At 42.3% G+C, this 17,171-nt stretch overlaps 1 protein-coding gene across 1 annotated transcript in view; it reads left to right on the top strand.

The window, feature by feature from the left end:
• The window catches only part of STAB1 (stabilin 1), a 382,691-nt gene extending 365,638 nt beyond the window's left edge, over nt 1–17,053 (top strand). Inside the window, exons 62-69 of the mRNA XM_040408846.1 lie at nt 33–198; nt 6,280–6,386; nt 9,186–9,305; nt 10,354–10,497; nt 10,962–11,066; nt 11,158–11,298; nt 12,735–12,833; nt 16,708–17,053. Of these exons, the coding sequence (XP_040264780.1) occupies nt 33–198; nt 6,280–6,386; nt 9,186–9,305; nt 10,354–10,497; nt 10,962–11,066; nt 11,158–11,298; nt 12,735–12,833; nt 16,708–16,761 (936 nt within the window). The 3' untranslated portion in view covers nt 16,762–17,053. The remainder of the gene's footprint in view (nt 1–32; nt 199–6,279; nt 6,387–9,185; nt 9,306–10,353; nt 10,498–10,961; nt 11,067–11,157; nt 11,299–12,734; nt 12,834–16,707) is intronic.
• Nucleotides 17,054–17,171: the final 118 nt, after the last annotated feature.

Raw genomic sequence — 17,171 nt, forward strand, 5'->3', positions numbered from 1 at the left:
TTTTTTTTCTTCCTATGTGTGAATTAAAATAGTTGGGTTATCACCTGTGCCTGGTTGGATGGCTCTACAACAGGACAGCTGGTTATCCCACAGTGTATCCCAGCGCAAACTGTGGGTCAAATCATGTTGGAATTGTCGACTATAATCAGCGGGTAAATAAGGGAGACACATGGGACGTATACTGTTACCGTTTACAAGGTAGGTAAAGTTTATATTGTAACTGAAGCTCTTATACACCTCACTAAGGGGCCCAGAAAACAAAGATTTAGGGCTCATGCACACGAGCGTACAGTGGGGGAAATAATTATTTGACCCCTCACTGATTTTGTAAGTTTGTCCAATGACAAAGAAATGAAAAGTCTCAGAACAGTATCATTTCAATGGTAGGTTTATTGTAACAGTGGCAGATAGCACATCAAAAGGAAAATCGAAAAAATAACTTTAAATAAAAGATAGCAACTGATTTGCATTTCATTGAGTGAAATAAGTATTTGAACCCTCTAACAAAAAAAGACTTAATACTTGGTGGAAAAACCCTTGTTTGCAAGCACAGAGGTCAAACGTTTCTTGTAATTGATGACCAAGTTTGCGCACATTTTAGGAGGAATGTTGGTCCACTCCTCTTTGCAGATCATCTCTAAATCCCTAAGGTTTCGAGGCTGTCTCTGTGCAACTCTGAGCTTGAGCTCCCTCCATAGGTTTTCGATTGGATTAAGGTCCGGAGACTGACTAGGCCACTCCATGACCTTAATGTGCTTCTTCTTGAGCCACTCCTTTGTTGCCTTTGCTGTATGTTTTGGGTCATTGTCGTGCTGGAACACCCATCCACGACCCATTTTCAGTTTCCTGGCAGAGGGAAGGAGGTTGTCGCTCAGGATTTCACGATACATGGCTCCGTCCATTTTCCCGTTTATGCGAATAAGTTGTCCTGTGCCCTTAGCAGAAAAACACCCCCAAAGCAAAATGTTTCCACCCCCATGCTTGACGGTGGGGACGGTGTTTTGGGGGTCATAGGCAGCATTTTTCTTCCTCCAAACACAGCGAGTTGAGTTAATGCCAAAGAGCTCTATTTTGGTCTCATCAGACCACAGCACCTTCTCCCAGTCACTCTCTGAAGTTTGCCAATGAACACCTGAATGATTCAGACGGGCCTGCACATGTGCCTTCCTGAGCAGGGGGACCTTGCGAGCCCTGCAGGATTTTAATCCATTGCGGTGTAATGTGTTTCCAATGGTTTTCTTGGTGACTGTGGTCCCTGCTAATTTGAGGTCATTAACTAACTCCTCCCGTGTAGTTCTAGGATGCTTTTTCACCTTTCTCAGAACCATTGACACCCCACGAGGTGAGATCTTGCGTGGAGCCCCAGAGCGAGGTCGATTGATGGTCATTTTGTGCTCCTTCCATTTTCGAACAATCGCACCAACAGTTGTCACCTTCTCTCCCAGCTTCTTGCTAATGGTTTTGTAGCCCATTCCAGCCTTGTGCAGGTCTACAATTTTGTCTCTGACATCCTTGGACAGCTCTTTGGTCTTTCCCATGTTGGAGAGTTTGGAGTCTGCTTGATTGATTGATTCTGTGGACAGGTGTCTTTTATACAGGTGACTAGTTAAGACAGGTGTCCTTAATGAGGGTGACTAATTGAGTAGAAGTGTCTAACCACTCTGTGGGAGCCAGAACTCTTAATGGTTGGTAGGGGTTCAAATACTTATTTCACTCAATGAAATGCAAATCAGTTGCTATCTTTTATTTAAAGTTATTTTTTCGATTTTCCTTTTGATGTACTATCTGCCACTGTTACAATAAACCTACCATTGAAATGATACTGTTCTGAGACTTTTCATTTCTTTGTCATTGGACAAACTTACAAAATCAGTGAGGGGTCAAATAATTATTTCCCCCACTGTATGTATTTTGCAAAAAAAAGGATGACGTCCATGTGCATTCCGTATTTTGCTGAACAGAACAGCTGGCCCCTAATAGAACAGTCCTATCCTTGTCCTTAATGCAGGAAATAATATGACATGTTCTATTTTTATTGCGGAACGGAAATACGGACATACGGAAACAAAATGCACACGGAGTACCTTCCGTTTTTTTTTTTGCAGACCTATTGAAATGAATGGTTTTGCATGCGGTCCGCAAAAAAACCCGAACGGACACAGAAAATACATTTGTGTTCTGTCACCAGGAAATTCACAGTTAAAACAGGCACACAAACATATTTTCTTTCTGTGTCCGTCCCGTTTTATTTGTGGACCGTATAAGGAACCATTAATTTCAATGGGTCCGCATAAAAAAACGGAAGTTACTCCGTGTGCATTCCATTTTCGTATGTCCGCATGTCCTATTATTGTCCACATTACGGACAAGGATAGTACTGTTCTATTAGGGGCAAGCTGTTCCGTTTCGCAAAATACCGAATGCACACGGATGTCATCCGTATTTTTTGCCAATACGTTTTTTTGCGGACCGCAAATTACATACGACACAGGCTAGTTCAGATAAATGTAATGATACCTTTCACTTAGCGGTCCATTGCTTTTTTGTGGAGAAACAGTAGTTTTAACCAATGTGCAAATGAGCAGTTAAGTGCACTGAAGGCGGGCCCAAGTCACTCTGTGCACCCTTGCTCCTCCTGCTTCCTCTGCCAGCACCTCCATTTTGACAGGGCCAGGAGAGATGACCTGGCCCTGTGAATCAAGAAGGAATGGGAGGCGCTGGCAGAAGCTGTATTGTATTTCCGTTGTATGTAATCCTCTTGCCCATGCTCTCTATGGCCCTTTATACACGTTGTATATTTCTGTGGAATGCAATGTATTGCAATGTTACTTATGCTTTATATGGTCCTCTCCTAGACTTTGTAAAGGAAATGCAGCAATGACAAGTGAGGTATCACTTCAAAATGAAAACAGATTTGTAAAATAGATCTGCCTGGGAAATCTGGGTAACAATGTCAGTAGGAGCTGTAATTATCATGCTTTTTAGAAAACAAATAGCTTAAATACAAAGCTTGATAAAATTTTACAGAATATGATAACTAATAAATTTACTGGTAATATCCTCTTCTACGAGCCATAAAAGATAGTAACTAACGAGCGAGCAGTTCACTTTCACTGTGGCTGACCAGTTGTTTTACAGTGGATTCTGGGATACGGAAATAATTAGGCTCACACAATAGCTAAGTGAATAAGTGGTTTACTAACTAATAGCAGTGATAAAGTGCACATACAGAAGCAGCAGGCAAATAAAGTGAATTAACAGTCACTTAGCTTTGGGTTCTTGGTAAGCTGTTGTGCATGCCAACGCCCAAGAAGGTGAGTAACAGAGATAAGATAGAGTATTCAGAGATAACCTTCTGTGATATAGAGGGAGTATTTATACAATTAGTGCACACACTAGAATGGCCGCAGAATGTTCCAGAAAAAAATTGAATCAACAAGAAGGTCCCACAATATTGCTTTACAGGTGTGTTTTGTGCAAGCGCGGAATCAGCAAATACATTTGGCATGTGGCCTTGAAGCTGAATCTAAAGGCAGGTTTACACGCTGCAATGAACAGTCGGTTGTCGGGAAGGAAGCGCCAGCTACTCGTTCAGTGAAGACGACCACTGCATTTACATGCAGGGATCGCTGCTTCAATCGCTCGTCCTCATACGTATCACTGCTGCCCAAAAAAGATAATTGGTGTGCCTGCACAAACGTTTTGCTTGTTCTTCGGGTGATCGGCGGTACATTTACATAGGCAGATTGCTGGGAACAAGCATTCACAGGAACGTTCGTTCCTGTTAGGGCTTGTTCACACGACCGTTGCCCCTCCGTGCCCGTGCTGTGGACCGCAAATTGCGGTCCACAATGCACGGGCACCGGCCGTGGGGCTGCCGCATGAAGATTGCGACCCCATTCACTTGAATGGGGTCCGCGATCCGTCCGTTCCGCAAAAAGATAGAGCAAGTTTTATCTCTTTTGCGGTGCGGAGGAACAGAACAACAGAACCCATGGAAGCACTCCGTAGTGCTTCCATAGGGTTCCGTTCCGCATCTCTGGATTTGTGGACCCTTTCAAGTGAATGGGTCCGCATCCATGATGCGGAATGCACACGGCCGGTGCCCCGTGTATTGCGGGCCGCAAAACGGCAACGGTCGTGTGAACAAGCCCTTAATCTGCTTTAATATTGGACTGTGTAAATCCACCTAGTGAGAGGTTTAGAAGTTGTAGAAGCAAAAAAGCTAAAATGATCCCTTCCATGCACCAGTTCGTCCATGTATTAAATGAATAGAGAGACGGTTATCTGGTCTCATCTTCCCACAGCAGTATCGAATGTTTGCCAAGGGTTCTCAGGAGCTGGACCTCTGATATTACACAGGACCGTTTCTGTTCTAGTGACTACTTACATTACACATGTAATAACATTCCTGGAGCATATTTTCTATGCTGTGCCATTCCCCTATTATTCCTACTATACTGCTAATTTATGAATGAATTGACAGAAGTCTGCATTAAATGTCCCGAAGACCTGATTTACATATCACTAAAAAGTGATACATGGTAGGAACAGTGCAAAGTAGAAAGATAAATAAGCTATGGTTTTACTCAGCATGATTAACCCTGTCTAGCATAATGCCTAGTTTAATAAGGTATGGATCTCGATGACATGCTCCTTAAGGCCACAGTCAGTGTTTGATCAGTGATTTCCATCAGTGATTGTGAGCTAAAACCAACTGTGGGTCTAAAATATAGAACAGGTGCAAATCTTTGCATTATACCTTATGGCCTCATGCACACGACCGTAACATGGATACCGGCTGTGTGCATCCTGCATTTTCCCTTCTGCAGGTCCCGCAGTATTTTACAAATGTTTATATTCTTGGCCACAGAACGGACATACGGATGTGGACAGTACACTGTGGCTGTATTTAAATGAATGGGTTCTCATCAGATTTGCAAAAATTGCGGATTGGAGGAGGACGGAAACTATTGTTGTGTACATGAGGTCTATCCAAGTGTAGCCTCCACTCCTGGTTTTGGCCCACAATCACTGATGGAAATCACTGATCAAACACTGACTGTGTGAAAGCGGCCTCAAGGGTTGTTTATGGGGCAAACCCACCAAAAGATTATCTGACCAATATCTGTCTAATCAGGCCAATAGTTGGTGTGTATAACAAAAGATCTGTGTGTATAAGGCTGGGTTTTGGCTCAGGATGCGACCCGGGTGCATTGCGGCAAACCCGCGCGAGTAAGTACGCAATTTCAGTCAGTTTTGACTGCGATTGCGTTCCGTTGTTCAGTTTTTTATCGAGCGGGTGCAATGCATTTTCACGCACGTGATAAAAAACTAAATGTGGTACCCAGACCCGAACTTCTTCACTGAAGTTCGGGTTTGGTGTTGTGTAGATGTAATTATTTTCCCTTATAACATGGTTATAAGGGAAAATAATAGCATTCTTTAATACAGAATGCTTAGTAGAAGGTCAAGTGAGGGTTAAAAAAAAAAAATTAACTCATCTCCTCCAATTGATCGCGTAGCTGCCGGTCTCCTGTTCTTTCTTCGGGACCTGTCAAAGGACCTGTGGTGATGTCACTGAGCTCATCACATGGTCCAATCACATGGTCCATCACCACGGTGATGGACCATGTGATGTGACGTCACCACAGGTCCTTTAGCCGGCAGCTCATGATTAAAGAAGTAAGAAGAGATCGGCAACTACGCAATCAAGAGGAGGTGGTGAGTAAAAATGTATATTTTTTTTTAACTCTCAATTGACCTTCTACTAAGCATTCTGTATTAAAGAATGCTATTATTTTCCCTTATAAGGGAAAATAATACATGAATAGACTTTCATCTTAGCAACCATTCGTGAAAATTGCACCGCATCCGCACTTGCTTGCGGATGCTTGCGATTTTCACGCAGCCCCATTCACTTCTATGGGGCCTGCGTTGCATGAAAAACGCACAGTATAGAGCATGCTGCGATTTTCACTCAACGCACAAGTGATGCGTGAAAATCACCGCTCATGTGCACAGCCCCATAGAAGTGAATGGGTCCGGATTCAGTGCGGGTGCAATGCGTTCACCTCACGCATTGCACCCGCGTGGAAATCTCGCCTGTGTGAACCCAGCCTAATAGGCCATCTGACCAATGATTGGTCAGAAATCTGTCAGATAATCTGTCAGTGTAATACAGCCCTAAGGTCAGAAGTCTGACACTGATAATGCATTTCAATTCGGCAGAATATGACTATAGTGGATAAAGTGGTCATAATAATTCTTATTTTGTAGACACACGATGTGAATGTCCTGTTGGCTACGTAGGTGATGGGAGTTTCTGCAATGGAAACCTGCTGCAAGTTTTGGAGGCTAATCCGAAACTATCAAAATTTTACTCGGTAAGTTACTGCTGCCTTAAATTCTTATTAAACCAAATTAAAGGGGTTCTCTGGGAATTAAGAAAATGAAAATACTTAAATATTACTTTATTATAAATATTTTCTCAAATACCTTTCATTATTTATAATGGCTCGTTTTGTCTGGGGAGCAATCATGAGGGGGGGAAAAATGGCCGCTGTCATTAGTTCACACAAAACCTGTCCTGGTCACACATGAGGACAAGTTACTTTACAACACTGAGGTAAAGAGCTGCCTCCTCCTCTTCTCTACTTGTCAGAGATTATGATCCTGAATACAGATGATAAGAACTTTAGCTGAATATCTGGGGAATTTAGTTCATGAGGAGACATGAATTACAGAAATGACGGACAGGACAGGCTGTGGTAATGGAGACTGCATACAAGTGCTGCTGCTCATTAGCCACACCTTACCCTCCTCTCATGTCTCCTCATCTTTTCCATTCCCACAGAGATTCACCTGTATTCAGGATCATGATTCCTGACAAGCAGAGCAGAAAGGGGGATGAGGAAGCACTATGGCTCATTGTGGTGAAGAAACTTGTCTTCCTGTGTGATTAGGACAGGTTTTGTGTGTACTAATAGGACAGCAGCCATTTTGTTTTTCCTAATGATTGCTCCCTAGACAAAACAAGACATTTTTAAGTAATGAAAGGTATGTGAGAATATAATATAAAATAATATTTACGTTTTTTCTTTTTTTAATTCCTGGAGAACCCATTTAATGTGATACAAAGGGAAACTGTCAGCAGGTTCATTATGCATAGCAATAGGCAGTATGACAGGTTTACTATTAACTCTGAGAAAACAGAGGGCAATTTATTAAGACTGGCATTTCATATGCCAATCTTAATGAGAGGAGCAATGGAGTAAGATGTGACAAATTTCTTAAAGAGGTGCAGGCCTGTTAATAAATTTGTTAAACAATATACAAAGGGAGGTAGTATCTTATTGTACACAATTGGCCAAACACAGGGACCAAAAATGGCATATGAACCTACATATTAGCCCGATATATATAAATTACTACTAATAACCACAAAATATTATATAAACTCTATTAACTACACAATTGTGCAATAGTGTTGAGATATTTAAAAAAATATATATTTTGGTGGTTTTTATTTGTAATATTTGTGCACCAGTTCATTAGTAAATTTGTTACATCGTTTGGCGGTCTGTGCACCAGAGCTCCACAGCCCGACTCATTTAACAACGTGCACTAGAAAACTGGAGCACTTTACACCAGAAATTTACTACAGCTACTGGTTAGAGTAGATTTCTGTCCTGGTGCACGGACAGCAGAAGATGCAACCGCTTTATAAATTGGTTGAGTCTTTCACCAGCAGGGTTTTTACTAAAGGCCCGATTACACTGCTCAATTGATCAGACTACCGTTGGGAAGGAAGCGTTTCTTCCCGACAATCACCTGCTCGTCTATTACATGAAAACGATCTTCTCCACAGTGTAGGGAGGAGCAATCGCTACTGCCATTGCCTGTCTCCATACAAAATCATTGTTTGCCGGCAGCAGAGGTTGATTGGACACCACAAACCACTGCCGGCAAACAATTATTTAGGTGTCAACATGAACGATTCTATTCCCCAATGAAAGAGCGTTTTGCTTGTTCATCAGGTAATCGGCAGTACCTTCATACCGGCAGACAATCATCAATGAGCGTTCGTACAAACGTTTGTTTTCGATAATTTGCCTGAACATCAGGCAGTCTAAAAGGGCCTTAAAACTGGTGTGTAAATCAATCCAATACCAGGATTTGCTATTTTCAGATACTAGGCTGCGCTACTGTGTGATATGGCCAGCACCCACCGCTTACATTTGTATTTAGGGGTTAATTCTATGCATTGGTGGTGCAGTGTTAACAGTCCCCCCTCCTCCTCATTATTATAATAATGTTAATTATAGTCATTGGTAGCAGTGGCCACAGGTGCCCCCCCTCCTCAGTATTCACATTGGTGGCGGTGGCAGCATCTGATCGAAGCCCCTGCAGTGAAATTGCGGGGCTCAGATTGGTTACCATAGCAGCCAGGATGCCACTAAAGCCTTCCATGGATGCCATGGCAAGCTGCCTCTTGCTGTGTGCACAAAGCCCAGGGCAACAGGGACAGCGTAAAATACTATTCACCCTAACAGAGCTCTATTAGGGTGAATAACACAAGGGATCAAAAGATCCCAGGTTCTAGTCCCCTAAGGGGCTAATAGTTATTAAATAAAAAGCAATAAAAAAGTTAAAAAAAAACACCAAAATATGAAAAGTTTAAATCGCCCCTTTCCTAATTTTACATAAAATTACATTTTAAGAATAAAAAAATAAACATATTCGGTATTGCCACGTCTGAAAAATTTAAATATAAAAAAAAATATCTCCTATGTGGTAAACTCATTTTTTAGTCACCTTGTCCCCCCCAAAAAATAGGATAGGACTCTTCTATTATGGGCCGGACATTCCATAAAATGCAGAATGCACACGGCTTTTTTTGTGTTTTATTTTTTTCGTGTGGTATTGAGTATCGCAATACTTTTTTATGGTATCGAAATTGAATCAAAATTTTGGTATCGTGAAACCCCCAACATGGACAAAAAGATTATAAGCCACAAACAACTACCACAAATTAGAAAGCAAAATGCTCAAAGGAAGTGTGGACAGCGAGATGGGGCTCAGTCATTTTAGGGCACTGAGAGTGAAGCAAATAATGACGATGAAAGGAAGACTCCAGTAAAAACCTTCAGTCTCCTTAGTGAATTCTAGTTGTCTCTTTCTAGATGGTTCTCGACTATGGACTGATCAACTCCCAGGGTTCAGTGTTTGTAGACATCCTATCAAACCGAACTTCATATAAAACCCTGTTTGTTCCAGATGATAACAGCTTGGATGATAATGTGGTAAGTCTACAGGGTGGAATGTTGTCTTGGGTGTTGCACAAAAGAACCAACATTTGCATCATATGGTGTAAAGCGTGTGAAGAATATAATACTTGCAATTAAAATTGTGGTCAGCCTGTCGAGCTGATTTATCAACTGCAACTTTAAAAAAAAAAAAAGTCCTAAAAATGTCAAAATCTTAGGCTTCTTTCACACGGGCGTCACGTGTGAGGGCCGGATAAGATGCCGGTGCGTTGCGGGAAAATGCGCAATTTTTCCGTGCAAGTGCAAAGCGTTTTAATGCGTTTTGCACGCGCGTGAGAAAAATCAGCATGTTTAGTACCCAGACCCGATTTGGGTTATGTGTTGTGTAGATTTTATTATTTTACATTATAACATGGTTATAAGGGAAAATAATAGCATTCTTAATACAGAATGCTTAGTTAAATGTCCATTGAGGGGTTAAAAATAATAAACAAATTTAACTCACCCCATCCACTTGGTCGCGGATCTCCTCTTCTTTCTACTTTCTTCAGGACCTGGCTAAAGGACCTTTGATGACGTCACTGCACTCATCACATGGTCCATCACCATGGGTGTGTGATCTGTCCGCACCGCAAAAAAATAGAGTATGTTCTATTTTTTTGTGGTGCGGAGGCACGGACAGAAATGCCACCGAAGCACTCCATAGATCTTTTGTGGCCTTCCTCTCCATATCTTCCGGATTAAGGACCCATTCAAGTGAATATACGGGCGGTGCCAGTATATTGCTGACCTGCTGTTTGCAGGCTGCAATACGGGCACTGCTGTCACACATTTGTGTGCATGAGCCCTTACAAAGAGACTGATCCTCAATTGGGAAATTATCTTCCCTCCTAAGAGCTCACGCACCGCTTCAGTGGTCTTCCGATCTGTGCCTCTGTATCTTGTGCATTGCATACCCATGTGTAATGAGCCCTAAAACACATTTAGGTCTCATGCACACGACCATGATCTGCCCGGAAAACATGCTCGGTGTGATGGCTAGATTTCACGGGCCGACCATACCATAATTACTTCTTTTTTTCAGACTTTAACATGGCGGGACTTGGAGCATCACCTTTCTAAACTGGACATATTAGTGCCATACACAAATCTGACACATGGGAGTACTGTGCTTTCCAATCTAGGCTACAACCTTTCCATCTCACATACTAATTGTTCCACAGCCCTGGTAAGTAAATTATCACAGATTCAGTTTTTGTATCAAAAAGGAAAAGTATAAGGGAAGGACAAATATTTCTACCTTTGACAAAAAAAAAAAGTGCATCAAAAACTGTGTGTAAATCTGGCCCTAAAAAGTTTTTCTCTAAAGAAAGTGGGTGACAGTGTACTGTATACCTATACATCGCAGGAAATCTTTATGACGTACACCTCCAACGTAGGCTTTTAACGTGATATGAGCCTAAGCAGAAAGCACGCGGCTGTCATCGCTGCACTGTCTGCGTCCATGTGGCCGTTCTGCAAATTATAGAACATGTCCTATTCTTGTCCATTTTGCATACAAAAATAGGCATTTCTGCAGATGCAATGAGCAAATTGTGAAATGCACACAGCCGATATCCGTATTTTGCGTACCACAAAATAGATATGGTTGTGTGCAAGAGGCTTTAGTCTGTACTCTTATTTTTCCTCCAGTGTCCGAAGGTTGTAAATGAAAATGTGATTCTTCACTGGGATATCCCGGCCTTCAATGGAATCATCCATATAATCAAAGGACCATTGATTGCGCCGCCTATGCAGGTAAACGGATAACGTCCGTTACTGTACATGATGATTTTACACTGAAAATGAATTGCTACTTCACCATACTCTATATTTTCTAATATTCCAGGACATAACAGATAGCCAAATCTCTCACCCCGTTAGTACAGCATTGGTCACAGTCCTCATCTTGTTGACTGTGGCTGCCGCGGCTGCTGGATACATCTACTACAGGAAGAACCCGAGGAGATTTTATTTCAGGAAACTTAAGGTTAGTAATGATATGACAAATACTACGGTAGATCCATACTGCACTCCCTTAACAAACAGTATGTCAGGATACTATTTCATTCATGTCTGGTTCCAGATATAGACACCCTTGTCAAAGTCCGCCCGGGGCACCATACATTTAGGCTATGTTCACATCTAGGAAGGAGGCTGTTGCAGAATTTGTATACTGGCTCGAAGAAAAAATGGCACTACATGTAGTGTGATTCTCTTTTTCCATTAAAAGAACGGATATCTCAGCAGAACCCAGTGTCGTCCACTGGGCGTTGGTGGTGTCGTGTGACAGATCTGGCACTTCATAGTGGATACTATAATGCAGATGTAAACAGGGGCAAGCAAAATGGATTTATCCAATAATCCTCAGGTACCATGCTTCACAGCTGCCTCTGAGGGGTACTATTTCTCCTTATGGCGAGCACTTAGTAGGCATAAGGAGTCTTATAGACCAGGCAATGCTCCTCTGGAAAAAAAAGAGTATTCAACTCGGCTTTCTCCAAAAAGGAAAGAGAGTTGAGCCTCTAATGCCACCAGATGTAAGATAGCTATCCTATAAGTCAGTGTTCGACCTTTTAAACAGGCCTTGAGACATACCGTAATTTAGGATTATAGCTAAGGCTACTTTCACACTTTCGGCAGAGGAATCCGGGAGGCAGTTCCGTCGCCGGAACTGCCTGCCGGATCTGGCAAAACGTATGCAAACTGATGGCATTTTAAGACTGATCAGGATCCTGATCCATCTTACAAATGCATTGCAAGAAAGGATCCGTGTGTCCGTTTTGATTTTTTTTCCCCCACATTTTTACCGGTTTGCGCATGCGCAGACTGGAATGACGGATCCGGCATTCCGGTATTTTGATTGCCGGATCCGGCACTAATACATTCCTATGGAAAAAAACGCCGGATCCGGCATTCAGGCAAGTGTTCAGTTTTTTTGGCCGGAGATAAAACCGTAGCATGCTGCGGTTTTATCTTTGTCCTGATCAGTCAATAAGACTGAACTGAAGACATCCTGAACGGATTGCTCTCCATTCAGAATGCATGGGGATAAAAATGATTAGTTCTTTTCTGGTATAGAGCTCCTAGGACGGAACTCAGTGCCGGAAAAGAAAAACGCAAGTGTGAAAGTACCTCATCGGCAGACAGCTCTTTCAGGGTGATTGCCCCTCTTATGTGCATAGCAGAGAGAACTTAGCTGGGTGAGAGGTCTGTATCGCTGCCAGTGTATAGTACGTTTCATAATTCATTGGATCTTATGTTCAAAATAATCAGAATACAGACTGGTCACTGTGGGCAATTCTTCTACTTATTGGCTGACCATGCGGTTCAGCACGAGGCCTACTGTGTCCAGCAAATATGACCTAATATTGTAACATACCTTCACCTCACTGACAACTTATCATCATCTGTATCTCTTTACAGGAGGAAGAGGACAATGAACTAAATGTACAAAATCCACCATTGGTGACCATCCCTAATCCAGTATATGGTGGCAGCAGAGCCTTCTTAGCCCAGCCTGATGTAAGCAAAATACATGGAGAGAGAGGTTTATCATGAGGGGAAATGTTAGGCCAGACACATGACCGAGATAAATGTGATAAACTTGCAGGGTGTGTGCAATCCTGTTCTGACCTCCCCTCCTCTGACAGGATCAAACAGCATTGTACTGATTTATAATGCTGTATAACCCTGAGTGTCCTAAAATCTATTGCATTACACTGACAGCATTATGTCAGTGTAATTCAGCAGATTTCACGACTCTAAGGCCTCATGCACACAACCGTTTTTTTATAAGGTCCGCAAAAACGGGGTCCGTAGGTCCGTGATCCGTGACCGTTTTTTCATCCGTGGGTCTTCCTTGATTTTTGGAGGATCCACGGACATGAAAAAAAAGTCATTTTGGTGTCCGCTGGCCGTGCGGAGCCAAACGGATCCGTCCTGAATTACAATGCAAGTCAATGGGGACGGATCCGTTTGACGTTGACACAATATGGTGCAATTTCAAACGGATCCGTCCCCCATTGACTTTCAATGTAAAGTCAGGAGTCCCTATTATACCATCAGATCTGAGTTTTCTCCAATCCGATGGTATATTTTAACTTGAAGCGTCCCCATCACCATGGGAACGCCTCTATGTTAGAATATACTGTCGGATATGAGTTAGATTGTGAAACTCAGATCCGACAGTATATTCTAACACAGAGGCGTTCCCATGGTGATGGGGACGCTTCAAGTTAGAATATACTAAGAACTTTGTACATGACTGCCCCCTGCTGCCTGGCAGCACCCGATCTCTTACAGGGGGCTGTGATCCGCACAATTAACCCCTCAGGTGCCGCACCTGAGGGGGGTTAATTGTGCGTATCATAGTTCCCTGTTAGAGATCAGGGGCTGCCAGGCAGCAGGGGGCAGACCCCCCTCCCTCCCCAGTTTTAATTTCATTGGTGCTCAGTGTGAAAACTGCACAATTTAAATATTTTGTTAAAATTACAGCTAAAAAATCACCGAAAATTGTAAAAAAAATATCTGTAACATAAAAAACGCAATTTAAACAATAGGTGAATTTCTGATGACACATTCCCCTTTAAGTGTCTCTACACACTTATTTTATGTGACTTTTTTAACCAATAAAAAAAACACCAAAACCCAACCTAAAGCCTCTTTCAGACGGGCTTGTCCAGTGTGGAAAACAAGCTCTGTTTGGGAGCGTGATTTCCCATTATGGACACTTCTCATTTCACAGCATTATTACGATTTATAATGCTGCGTCTCACTGCCTGACCTTGCATCTACTGAATTGTACTGACATAATGCTGTCGGCCAGAGACGCACAACATTATAAATAATTATAATTGAACGATCCTGTGAAAGAAGCAGTGTCCATAATGGGAAATCACACTCCCACACGGAGCATGTTTTCCACACTGGACATGCTCTTCTGAAATTACCCTAAGGGTGCTTCAACATTTTTTTCCTTTACAGAAGTCTATAGTAAAACATCCTGAAAGAAACACACACCCAGAGAATGCTGTAATTTGATTTAAAAAAGGACCAAAAAAAACACCAAAAAATGTCTAGTGTGTTTGTAAGTTTTACACAGCAGACATTCGGTGGCAGAATCCATGATCAGCGATAACTACGGTCATGGACTTTTAACCCTTCCCTTCATTGTGGGGGAGCCATGACCGAACGGCTCGCCCGCAACAAGATCCCATGAGCCACTTAGTTGCTATGGTAGCCTTAGGCTTCTGAAGGCTTCAAGGCCTGCCATGGCAAAGTTCTTATCAAGCCCTGCCTATGGCAGGGCTTGTTAGGAACTTGGTTATTCTCTTACAGAATGCACAGGTAAATCATTGCAGTCCATGAGACAAGTGATCAAAAATCACATGTTCTACTTCCCTAGGTTGACTAAAAATAAGTGTGAACAAAAAATAAAAATAAATTAAAGTTTTAGAAAATAAAACCAAAAATATATAAAAATGCAAATCATCCCTTTCCCCAATTTAAAAATAAACAAAGAAAAATCAAAGATCAATGGTATCGCCACGTCCCAAAATGTCTGTACTATTAAAGTGAATCTGTCAGCAATATTTTACCTACATACCGTAACGAATGCTAAGGTGCTGTCTAAAACAATAAAATGAAAAGCAATTTAAAAAAATCTGTTTAAAGCAATATAATAAAGTTTGTTCTATATGCAAATGAGACGCAAAGTGCCCAGCAGGGAGTTTCCAACCTTCCAAAGAGTCCAAGCTCACCTAATCAGTGAGCCCCATAGCCCCCACTCTGTGCACTCTTAACTCCCTGTGATGTCACTGATGCCCTCCCCCGTGCTGGAGATGTCGCCTCTCCTCCTGGGCCTGTGAACCACAGTACAAAGTGTAGGCCTCAGCCTCACTATATGTACTGTGTATGCGCAATGGCGCTGGCTTTGTTACTGCAAGATCGCGGCGCTCCCACAGTGACAAAGCAAGCAGAGCTGCTCATGCACATACACTCACCTAAAGAATTATTAGGAACACCTGTTCTATTTCTCATTAATGGAATTATCTAGTCAACCAATCACATGGCAGTTGCTTCAATGCATTTAGGGGTGTGGTCCTGGTCAAGACAATCTCCTGAACTCCAAACTGAATGTCAGAATGGGAAAGAAAGGTGATTTAAGCAATTTTGAGCGTGGCATGGTTGTTGGTGCCAGACGGGCCGGTCTGAGTATTTCACAATCTGCTCAGTTACTGGGATTTTCATGCACAACCATTTCTAGGGTTTACAAAGAATGGTGTGAAAAGGGAAAAACATCCAGTATGCGGCAGTCCTGTGGGCAAAAATGCCTTGTGGATGCTAGAGGTCAGAGGAGAATGGGCCGACTGATTCAAGCTGATAGAAGAGCAACGTTGACTGAAATAACTACTCGTTACAACCGAGGTATGCAGCAAAGCATTTGTGAAGCCACAACACGCACAACCTTGAGGCGGATGGGCTACAACAGCAGAAGACCCCACCGGGTACCACTCATCTCCACTACAAATAGGAAAAAGAGGCTACAATTTGCACGAGCTCACCAAAATTGGACTGTTGAAGACTGGAAAAATGTTGCCTGGTCTGATGAGTCTCGATTTCTGTTGAGACATTCAAATGGTAGAGTCTGAATTTGGCGTAAACAGAATGAGAACATGTATCCATCCTCAGATGGCTACTTCCAGCAGGATAATGCACCATGTCACAAAGCTCGAATCATTTCAAATTGGTTTCTTGAACATGACAATGATTTCACTGTACTTAAAATGGCCCCCACCGTCACCAGATCTCAACCCAATAGAGCATCTTTGGGATGTGGTGGAACGGGAGCTTCGTGCCCTGGATGTGCATCCCTCAAATCTCCATCAACTGCAAGATGCTATCCTATCAATATGCGCCAACATTTCTAAAGAATGCTATCAGCACCTTGTGGAATCAATGCCACGTAGAATTAAGGCAGTTCTGAAGGCAAAAGGGGGTCCAACACCGTATTAGAATGGTGTTCCTAATAATTCTTTAGGTGAGTGTATAGTGAGTCCACCCAGGCAGAGAGGCGACGTTCCCAGCAGAGGGGGAGGGCGTTGGTGACATCTAAAGAAATTACGAGCGCATGGGGGAATATGTTGCTCTTTGGGAGGTCAGAAACGCCCTGCTGTGCTCTTTGTGGCTCATTTGCATATAAAACAAACTTTTCTTGCAATCACAAAAGCACAGAAGGATACCAAACATATGTGACAGCACCTTCCTGACAGACTGCCTAAGGGCACTATTTATTGCCGTTTTGATGTACCGTATTTGTCAAAATGGATGACAGTCGGGACTGCATGTTAGATTGTAGACACCTGATTAACCTATTCATTTTTTTTTTTTCTTTTAGGATCCATGTAACAATGAATATGACAGTTCTGATGACTGCACCATCCTTCATTAAGCCTCAAAATAATGAAATAGTTTACAAGTTCTTTGGTTTCCTACCTAACGAGATTGAGGTCGGGGGACTACTTAGGGAGACGTCCTCTAAAAATGTATCATTCATGTTTACATATATAAATATTTGTAAATGAATCAATATGTATATAAATATATTACAAAGAGCTGCAAAGAATTATGCGACATGGGTATATTTAAGAAAAGAATCTTGAACACTAAATAAGAATAGCTGAGATACGAGTCCCACCAAGCCCCCATTTGGGAGTAATACCAATAAATGTGCTGTATGAGTGGGGGGGACTTGTATTTCCACTGTATTTTATTCCTATTGTAAACAAGTCAATGGTGTGTGCATGTGTAGCACAGCGCCCCTCTACGGCTGAATCATTCCATCTATGCAATTCTGAAACA

The sequence above is a fragment of the Bufo bufo genome, chromosome 9, assembly GCF_905171765.1.
Source record: "Bufo bufo chromosome 9, aBufBuf1.1, whole genome shotgun sequence".
In the NCBI taxonomy this organism is placed as follows: Eukaryota; Metazoa; Chordata; class Amphibia; order Anura; family Bufonidae; genus Bufo; species Bufo bufo.